The sequence below is a fragment of the Ursus maritimus genome, unplaced genomic scaffold (assembly GCF_017311325.1).
Source record: "Ursus maritimus isolate PB19 unplaced genomic scaffold, ASM1731132v1 scaffold_2, whole genome shotgun sequence".
Lineage (NCBI taxonomy): Eukaryota > Metazoa > Chordata > Mammalia > Carnivora > Ursidae > Ursus > Ursus maritimus.
This window is the reverse complement of record NW_024424452.1, coordinates 38,199,193-38,209,288: the sequence shown is the minus strand read 5'-3', so window position 1 is coordinate 38,209,288 and position 10,096 is coordinate 38,199,193. Positions and strand designations below refer to the sequence as shown.

General features: G+C 62.9%; 1 protein-coding gene across 1 annotated transcript; it reads left to right on the top strand.

The window, feature by feature from the left end:
- Positions 1-2,267: 2,267 nt before the first annotated feature.
- SSTR5 (somatostatin receptor 5) lies at positions 2,268-4,668 on the top strand. Its single transcript, XM_008696714.2, has one exon. It carries the CDS (start codon positions 2,268-2,270, stop codon positions 3,363-3,365), a length of 1,098 nt encoding a protein of 365 aa, XP_008694936.2. The 3' UTR covers positions 3,366-4,668.
- The last annotated feature ends 5,428 nt before the right edge of the window (positions 4,669-10,096 follow it).

Below are 10,096 nucleotides of genomic sequence, written 5' to 3'. Positions count from 1 at the left end.
TATTCCACATCTCTCCCCTCCACTAAATCCCCCGCCGCGGGAGAAAGGGCCCCAGGGACAATTTTCCACGAGTGTAATTTCTGTGACTAAGAAGATTGCCGCTTCTGAATAATGGCTCCTGTAGAATTATGTTCCCAGAGGCGGGCGCGACCACAGCGGGCTAATTTTGTTCTTTACTGCTGTGCAGTGTGAGGAATTGGGGTGTTTGGGGGTTGGCAGAGCACCTGGGAGCGGGTCTCAGGGGAGCCCTGAGCAGCCTTTTTAGGGTCAAGCTCACGTTCACCTGCCACAGGCCGGGGACCCAGGCCCTGTGCCAGGGAGGTCTGAGCTGACAGTCGCTGCTCCCCCCACGGGTGAACTGAACACCTTCGGGGGGCTCTTCCCCACCCAGCACCCTGGGATCCCACGCAGAGTGAGCTGGAAGCCCCTTCTTGAGTGTTGTTTTCCAAAATGTGAGCAGGGGCCTGGGGCACAGAGACAAGCAGGCTGATCTACCTGTGGGGGCGAGCCTGAGCCGGCCCTTGCCTAAACGTCCCCAGAAGACCCTTCCCCCAGCTGGACACCCGGGGAAAGGTGGGCCCTCCAAACCCAGGAACGCCCCTTCCAACCGAGGGACCCCTGGCTTTGTCTGGAAAGGCAGTTGTCCCCAGAGATCACACCTTGCCCTGTTTGAGTTACTGTCCCTCCCCCGACTCTGGTCACCACGTCACACGGGGGCACTTAGCACCAAGAGCAGCAAATCCAGCCCGACACGGGGCAGCGTCACTGTCCCCCTCCTGGCGACCCCCTCCCGGTGGGGACCCCAGCATGATGGCGTTTCTCCGTGGTGCTTGGCATCCAGACACCACCAGCTCCTGTTGTCCTGATCCAAGTTCTCCCCCGGGTTTCTGTCTTGTCTCCTGGCTGCCATTCTGTAGGACTTTCTCTGCACCCGTGATATTCTGTGGGTGGACCCTGACGCTGTTTGATCTGTGCTCGTCCCTGGGGCAGCTTTGAGCTCTCTGGCAGTACCCGCGTCTGTNCGAGCCCCACCTGGCGCCCGCCGCAGCCCGTACCCCCTCATCAGCCTGCCGCACTCCCAGGGGGTCCCTCAGCCCCGCTCCCGTTCCCCGATTCTCTCTTCAGCTATATCCAGACCTGAGCGAGTTCTGACTTTTGTGGATTTTTTTTTTCAAGTCCAAATGATTTTTCACACCCAAGAGTTGTAACTTTCAAAAATACACACTTGTTCATTTTACTTCTTAGACAGGAGCCAAATTTGTATCATAATATTTTTATCCATGCCTTATTGAGAATCCTACACGTATTTATTTAAATAGATCTTAAATATACTTGTAGCCTCCTATTACTTTTATTCCGTCGGAAATGAATCCCCCGACCCATCTCCCCACTGCTGATTTTCTAGGGCCCCCTTCCTAGCGGCGGTTAGCCCAGTGAACTTGGAGGTTCGAACGTGTCTGCCCCGCGGGAGCTGAGGGCTCCTTTCTGACATGGTCACTATGCTCCCTGCTTGTCTCGAGTGTGGGGGCGTGCCCTGCTCTGCTGTGGGCCGGTGGGGACACCCGACTCCTCTGGCCAGTCTGTGGGCTCTGCGGGGGCCCCCGAGGGGACGGTGTTCCTGGGAGCCTGGTGGACGCTGGCAGAGCGTCTGTGGCCTGAGGTCTGGCTCCTCGGCCATGCGAAGGCCTGGCACCCTCCCGATGGCTTTAGGGGTTGCCCAGGAGAGTGGGGCTCGGCGGGTGTAACTGCACTTCCAGCCGGCATTGGGTGGGTGGGTGTGAGGAGTGCGGCGCGCCCGGCTGCTGTCCCGGTCTTCCTATCACCGCGCCCGTCCCTCTCCACTTCTCCTGTGCCATCCTCTGTCCTTGCGGGAGACATAGGGGCGGTGAGGCCACCCCCAGGCCCCCTGAGGCCCGAGCAGACCAGCAAGGTGTCGGCCACGCGGCAGGCTGTCCTGGGGCAGACGGGGCTGTAGGGACAGTCAGGTCTCTGGAAGCTGTCGGGGTATCAACAGATGATACGGTGCTGTCCCTCAGCTCCTTCCTCTCTGGGCTGGTTTTCCAAACAATTTGCTTAATGTGACTCCCGGCCGAGTTGGACATGAGTAATAATGTTTACCCGCCATGGGGTGATCCCGTGCCTCCCGGGCAGGCGGGGCCCCGGGGAGGAAGCACCCTGGCCCGTTAATCGCTCTGCCGCCCTCCCTTTTCTCTGCAGAGAGGACGCGCCCTGCTCACGCGCGCCCTGCCTGGCCCGCAGCGGCCGCGATGGAGCCTCTGTTCCCGGCCCCCACGCCGGCCGGCTGGAACACCTCCTCAGCGGCCACCAGCGCGGGCGGTGAGAACGGGACGCTGGCGGGGCCGGCGCCCTCGCCGGGGGCCCGCGCAGTGGTGGTGCCTGTGCTGTACCTGCTGGTGTGCGCGGCGGGGCTGGGCGGCAACGCCCTGGTCATCTACGTGGTGCTGCGCCACGCCAAGATGAAGACCGTGACCAACATCTACATCCTCAACCTGGCCGTGGCTGACGTGCTGCTCATGCTGGGGCTGCCCTTCCTGGCCACGCAGAACGCCGTCTCCTACTGGCCCTTCGGCCCCGTCCTGTGCCGCCTGGTCATGACGCTGGACGGCGTCAACCAGTTCACCAGCATCTTCTGCCTGACCGTCATGAGTGTGGACCGCTACCTGGCCGTCGTGCACCCCATCCGCTCCACGCGCTGGCGCCGCCCCAGGGTGGCCAAGCTGGCCAGCGCCGCGGTCTGGGCCTTCTCGCTGCTCATGTCCCTGCCGCTGGTGGTCTTTGCGGACATCCAGGAGGGCTGGAACACCTGCAACCTCAGCTGGCCGGAGCCCGTGGGCCTGTGGGGCGCCGTGTTCATCATCTACACGTCTGTGCTGGGCTTCTTCGGGCCGCTGCTGGTCATCTGCCTCTGCTACCTGCTCATCGTGGTCAAGGTGAAGGCGTCGGGCGTGCGCGTGGGCGCCTCGCGGCGGCGCTCGGAGCGCAAGGTGACCCGCATGGTGGTGGTGGTGGTGGTGGTGTTCGTGGGCTGCTGGCTGCCCTTCTTCATCGTCAACATCGTCAACCTGGCCTTCGTCCTGCCCGAGGAGCCCGCCTCCGCTGGCGCCTACTTCTTCGTGGTCATCCTGTCCTACGCCAACAGCTGCGCCAACCCTGTGCTCTACGGCTTCCTCTCCGACAACTTCCGCCAGAGCTTCCGGAAGGTTCTGTGCCTCCGCAAGGGCTATGGTGCTGAGGACGCAGATGCCACGGAACCACAGCCCGACAAGAGCGGCCGGCTGCAGGAGGCCACGCTGCCCGTGCGTGGCTCCGAGGCCAACGGGGTCATGCAGACCAGCCGGGTGTGAGGGCCTCGGGCGGGTGGCTCCCGGTGGCGTCTGGATTCCCTGCCGGGCAGAGCCTTCCGCCACCATTCAGAGGCCTGCTGAGGTGAGCCCTGCAATGGCCTGGATTCTCCGCATGGTGTGAGGACCGGCGGTCTGGGGCGAAGCCGTGTCTGGTCCTGCAGTGATGAGCTGCTCTCGCCGTGGAGGACGCAAGGGAGAGGGTGGGAGAGGCCAGGTGTCCCGGGCAGTGCTCGGGGCATCTCGACCTTCTTATCCTGCCCCTGGCCTGTGCCAGCCTACCAGGCTGGGGAGTGACCACCAGTGTCAGCTGGGGAACGCTTGCCTCTGCTGTCTGGTCCCCCGTGCCTTCTCACATCAGTCCTGTGTCACCTGGCCCAGTCGAGTGTGAGTCTGCGAAATTAAAGACAGATGGATGTGCTGGGCTCCCTGGACCTGAAACTGTTGACTCTGGGGGTGGCAGATAAAGGGGGGAAGTGGTGCACGGCCAGCTGGGGCAGGCTGGGACCCCAGAGGGGACGTCTGGGACTGCAGAGCTCTGTTGTTGCCTTGGGGATCCCCCCGCTGCCCACCCCCCTGCCACTGGCTGGCCACAGTCATGGTTGGTTCCATGGTGGGAGGCGGTTGGGAGAGCGGCTAGCAAAGTGTGGCTGAATTGGGGGTAGAGAGTCGGCCCCCCAGCCTTCTGGGTCCCCAAGGCATCGGAGAGGCCGTCCTGGGGAGGGGGCAGGCACCCACAACTATCTCTTCTGCTTTGTCGGGGGCTCTGGCTTGGGGAGGGCGGGGGACAAGAGCAGACGAGAACTACCGAGATTGCCGTGGGGGGAGCAGCTCCTAACGCAAACAGCAGCCACTTGGAAGGAGCACCGTGTGGGTGTGTGCAAATGCCAGGAAATGCCAGGCCCCTGAGGGATTCTGCGGTCCCCAGACTAGAACCGTCTCATCCACCCCCGGGAGCGCCACCCCCTCCCACCGCCCCTGGCCTGTAGTGGGGTCCTAGAGAAGATGTCAGCCCGAGATTCGCTGGGGTCCCATGTGCCTTGAGCCTCTGCCCAAGGCTGGAAGAAGGACGAGAATGTGGGGGCTCACTCGGCCCCCCCATCTAGACAGCCATGCCTGATGACACCCTGGCTCATGCTCCTGGGTCTGCCTGGAGCAGGACCTCCGACCTGCAGGAGGGGACAGGGAGCAGGTGCATGCCGGGCAGGGGAAAGGCCTGGCCAGCGCGGCCTGGGCTTGCACCAACCCTGGACAGGGGCCAAGGCCTGGAAACACGATCGTGTAACGAGGACGCTTGTGTTTGACAACCCGATCTCCTGAATAAATTAGAGAATAAATGTTTGACTCTTTCCCAAAGCAAATATTGTCCCTGGAGCCGATCGAAGCTGGTGCAGATCAGAGCTCGTGGGTCAGAGGAGGCTGGAATGGGGGTGGGCAAGCGCCCGCTGGACGTGGGAGCCGGGGCACTCCGGTGATAACAGGGACGGTGCAAATAAGCGGGGTCTAAAGAAGAGCCAGGTGTTTCCCTGGGGGCCGGCCTGGGGCAGCCAGGTGGGCTGTCTGGGAGGTGGCATCAGGATGCTGTCTCAGAGGATGCAGGGGGCGTCTGGTCCTTCCAGGGCCCGTGGGCATGGGCAGCGGGAGGCTCCTTGGGGACCCCTGTCCTGGGCGCACGGGGGCTGACTGTCTCCACTGTTCCCACGCTCCATTCCTGGGGGCTGGGGCGGCTCCCTGTAGGTGGGGCCCACAAAGCCTGGCTGGCGACCCGACCCACGCCCTCCCCCCACCCAGGGGCCAGCACCCAGGGAGAGAGGGCGCTCCGGGAGAAACTGAGGCTCGTTCGGCCTGCTGCTTAGGTAGACCTCCCCTGGGATTTGGATGCAAAGTGCAGCCACTCAGACTGACTTTGGGGAGCAAGCAGATGGCTCGGAAATCTCTGCCCAAATCAATTTCTCCCAATTGATTTGACATCGTGAGCTGCCTCCCCGGGGCCACGGCAGCCCAGAGCGCCTGTGCTCGTGTGTGTGCACCCGTGCTCGTGCTGCAGACGCCAGCAGTGCCCTTGCCAGATCCTGCCGTGCAGGGTGTGAGCGTGCGTGTGTATGTGCGTGGGGGCATGTGTCTGTATGAGCGTGCGTGCATGGGACGTCCCTGGAGATCCCAGGCAGCCCTGGGACCCTGGCTCTGGGTGGTTGCTGGGAACTAGGCTTGGCTGGTGTGGACAGTCCCTGACGCTGGGTGGGGGTGGGGCCGTGAGCAGGAAGCAAGAGGACCCAGGCACCCCTGAAAGCCTGTGGGGGGGTGGGAGCTGGGGTGGGCTCAGGAGGCCTGGGGACACAGCCTTCCCACACCCGGCACAGGCTGGGGACGGCTGCGGGGGCCACGGAAGCCCCGTGTCCCCAGGCCCTGCATGGGGGTGGGGCGGCCCAGAGCAAACATGCTGGGGGGGGGGTTGACCTGCTTTATGGACTCTCTCTCCGCATCGATGCATTTTATTGGCCGCCGGGCTCCAGTGGCTCCCAGAGTGACCTTGCCCAGGAAATCCGGCCTGCAGGGGCAGGGTGAGGCTGCCTCCGGGATGGGAGGGCAGAGGCGGGAGGGGTCTGTTTGCCTGGCAGGGTGGGGCCAGGGGTGGGAGAGGTATCCCCACAGTGAGGGAAACTGAGGCTGGCCACCACGGCCCGGCTGGCAGCAGCTCCTCACAAGCCAGTCCCTAGCAGCAAGATCGACGTTGGGGTGCCCTGGGTGGGGTCAGAAAGGGCCCCACCCCTCCAGGTGTCCTGAGGCAGGAGGATGGGCAGACCATGGCTAGACACCAAGAAGGACTTCCCACAGGAACCTGGGGGGCCCAGAGAGCTGCGATGGGCTTTGGGGGTGTCAGGGCGATGGGTGTTGAGATTTGGGTCTCCAGTGGTCCCTTCTCAGGGCATCTGCGTACCTCAGATGTCAAGGGCATGGGACCTGGAAAGATAGCTGGGCCTGGGACCCTCTCTCTCACCCTGGCCGGAGGGGGGGTCCCCAACCTGGACACTTCCACCCCCCCTCCCTGCAGCCAAGCACACTGTCCTGTCCGGGCTGGCCAGTGCCATCTGGGCTCCTGAAGGGTGTGTGTTGAATGCCTAGGAGGACATTGAATGAAGGGGGCTCTGGCTAGGTTGGGGACCTTACCCCATGCCCACCCACATGGTACCCAGCCTGTGCTGTGGGGTCTTCTCCCTCCCTCCTAGCTCAGTGCCCAGCGGTCATACCGAGGGGTCCCTGGAGCCAGGCAGGGGTCCACCCCGTGGCTGGTGGCACAGTGGGGTAGGGGACAGGGGTCACAGGAGAGAGGCTGCCGTTGCCTGGGGCCTCCTGCGTCTGAGGCCTGGCTGTGGCCTCACCGGCCCTGTGCACGGAGGATCTGTCCACGTGTCCTCTGGGCCCACCCTGCCGGGGCCGGCCACGCTGCAGCGTCCGCCTGGGTCCCCTGAGGGGCACGGGTGACGTGACTAGGCAGCTTGTGAAGGAGCGTGTGTGGACGCAGCCTGCCCGGGGCCAGGATGGGTCTCACTCCTTCCCACTCTGAGGAATCGTCCCCCTTCTCCGGTCTCACACGTCCGTGTGCCCTGCATTGGGGTTTCAGGCTTGATGTTTGCTAATTTTACAGGGTTAGCCTGTCTCTCGGCTACTTGGGAAATGCTCCCACTTTGGTCTTTACGTTGAGAAGTCTTTCCCCATCCACAGACCCGCGAAATATTTTCACATGTTTTTAATTGTGGTAAAACACACATAATAGAAAGTCTGCCCCCGTCACCACTGTCCGGTGCACAGCTCAGGGGCCTTCAGCACATTCGCGCTGTTGTGGGACCACGACCGCAGTCCATCTTCCCAAACTGAAGCTCCGTCCCTGTGAAATGCTGACTCCCCGCCCGCCCCCGGCCCCCGTGACCTCCATCTCCCTGCTGTCTCCAGGGATCCGACTGCGCGAGGGGCCTCGAGAAGTAGAATCCTGCCGTGTTTGTCTTCCTGCGACAGGCTTCTCTGCCTGAGCGCCGTGTCCTCAAGGCCCACCCCTGGCGCGGCACGTGCTGGCGTGTCTTGAGTAACATTCCATTGTGTGGATGGGCCACGTTTTCTCTGTTCATCATCGACGGATAACCTGCGTGGCTCCCCCGTTTTAGCTGTTGTGGGTGATGCCACTGTGGCAGGGTGCACCCCACGTTTTTGCTGGCGACCCTTTTCCTCCACTGGAATGTGCATTAGCCCATAGGATGCCCGTGATGTGGGGGCGTCACGGCCTCCTGCCTTGCTGGAGCGCCGGCCACCCTCGTCCTCGGGGTGCCCTCGGTCTTGCCACAGCGTTCGCTACCCCATCTTCAGGTTTGGCTTCAGTGTCTCCCAGGCTGGGTCAGAATGCTCTAGAATCCTGTCTATTCTAATGCTGGTCGTGTCCAGCATTATTGTACAAAACTGAAAAAGGGGGTTTTGTAGACAAACGTTCATGATAGCGCTGCCCGTGAGAGCCCACCAACGCTCCCACGGACACACCGTGGTCCATCCATACAACGGGACGGGGCGGGGGTCAGCCACCAAGAGGAATGAAACCCCGACATGTGCTACAGCGTGGACCCAGCTGGGGGATGACGCTCAGAGATGGAAGCCACGTGCAAGAGCCACGCGGCATGGGATTCCATCTCTATGAAACACACAGAAGAGGCAGATCCAGAGATACAACGCGATGGGGGGAGGCGGGGGGGGCCAGGGTCTCTCTGGGGGGACGAGAAAGTTCTAGAACTAGATGGAGAGATTGGTTGCTCTGAATGTGCTAAATCCCACTGAATTGTTCACTTTAAAATGGTCAATTTTATGTTATATGAATTTCACTAGATTTTTTTAAGGGCTGTTTTATTGGAATCCACTAAACTGACAGACTTCTAAGGGTACCTGGCTCCCGACTGGAGTCCCCCCTCGGGGACACGTGGCAGGGCCGTGCTGTCTGCAGCGTCCCCCTCATGGCGCGCACAGTCCTGGTTACGCCGCGTGCACACGGCCGCTGCCTCACGCTGACTGTTCCAGTCCGGCTCGTTTCCTCTCTGGCTTCCCAGGTGCTCGGGGCAGCCCCGGCCTCCTACCCGGTCACTCAGCTGCTCCTCTCGGCCTGGTCACATTGCAGGTAGTGACTGTAGCTTGGGTCTCAGTCGTTCCTTTTTTTTTAAATAAATGAACTTGGAGGGTGTGTGTGGGGGGGGGATGCTGGCATTTTGTCCCAGACCCCCGGCAGTGTCGGCTGGCTGTCCTCCCCCACCCCTAGGGCCCTGAAGCATGCCCCCTCCTGTGGTTCTCAGAGCGCGTGGTGGCCTCGGCATCTGGGGGCTATCAGCCAGCCTTCATGGCCTGAGCGGCCCTGGCCTCCTGGGTCGGCAGCTGGCCGCAGGGCTCATCCCCAGAGGCTCTGACACCCTGTCCCAGCGCCTTGCTCTCCAGGCTCCGTCAACAGCTGGATTCACGCCGTGAGGTTAGGAGTGGCCGCCAGGTCAGCAGACCACCCTGGACCCGGGCCCCTTTCGTCCATGGCTGTTCTGGGAGCCTGACCAAGGCCCTCATCACCCACCTGCCGCTGATTGTGGGAGCTGAGGCCACACAGCAAGCTGGGAAGACAGAGGCTTCCCTCTGGCCCGCCTGGCCTGCTGCACGCTGGGGCCTAGGGGTCCCGCCTCTGGGAGGAGGGTGGGGGGAGGCCGGGTCCTGGCAGTCCTCTCACAGGGGCCCTTTCCTATTGGGGCAGCTTGGTCCCTACCGCCGAGCCCTCTCTGCCACCGCACCCCCGGTGCTCTGGGGCTGCTCCTGAGGTCCCTGCCCGTTACTGCCGCCCTGGCTGTGACCTGCTACCGCACCCGTAAAAGGGCACAGGCCAAAAGCCAAAATGCAGTCTGAGGGTCCACCCAGCTTGGCATCGCGGGTCAGGGGGCCCAGGGCCTCTGCTTCCCATAGTTCTCCCTGCCCCCTCCTACATCTAGTGGGACCACAGCTTCCCCAGCCTGTGACCCCGTCCTGGCCCCCCGCCCCACGTCCTGGGCTGTGGCTGCCGTGTACACCAGCAGGGCCTGCTTGGGCGGGCGTGTTCCAGGGGACGGGGTCATTTCTGAGCCCCCCCGATGCTCGGCATCCCGGGGTACAGAGCCCTGCCCGTGCTGACCTCCTAGTCAATGACTTCCCCAGGTCAGGGCCCTGTTTGGGGTGAACACGGACCCAGTGCGGGGACCGGGGCTGGCACTTCGGAGTGACAGGAACCCACGCCCACGGGTCTCAGCTTCCTTATGGGATACCCCACGGGCCAGGATGGGCTGTAGGACCTGCACGTGTGAGCGTCTCATACCTGGGGCCCCAGGACACACGCGGGGCAGGACCCATGGTGTGCCCGTGGGGCGTGCCCGCTGCACAAGGGGCTTCAGGACCTGGCCACGGGGTGGGCTGCTGGCAGGGAGCCCTCCCCCTGCAGACAGGCCCCGTGTGGACGATAAAGGGGGTCCCAGCAGCCCCTCCCCAGTGAGACCCTCTTCCTCTGTCTGAGGCCATAGTGGGGGACAGCCCAGCCCAAAGAGGGCCAGCTCCCTGCACCATACACACTTGGGGGTTCTATACACTCCTGCTGGGCCTCAGTTTCTCCACCTGTCAAAGGCACGGCCCTCTGTCCAGGGACAGGAGGAGCCCCTGTCTGTGTATCTGGGAATGGTCTCTGTTGACCACCCCTTTCC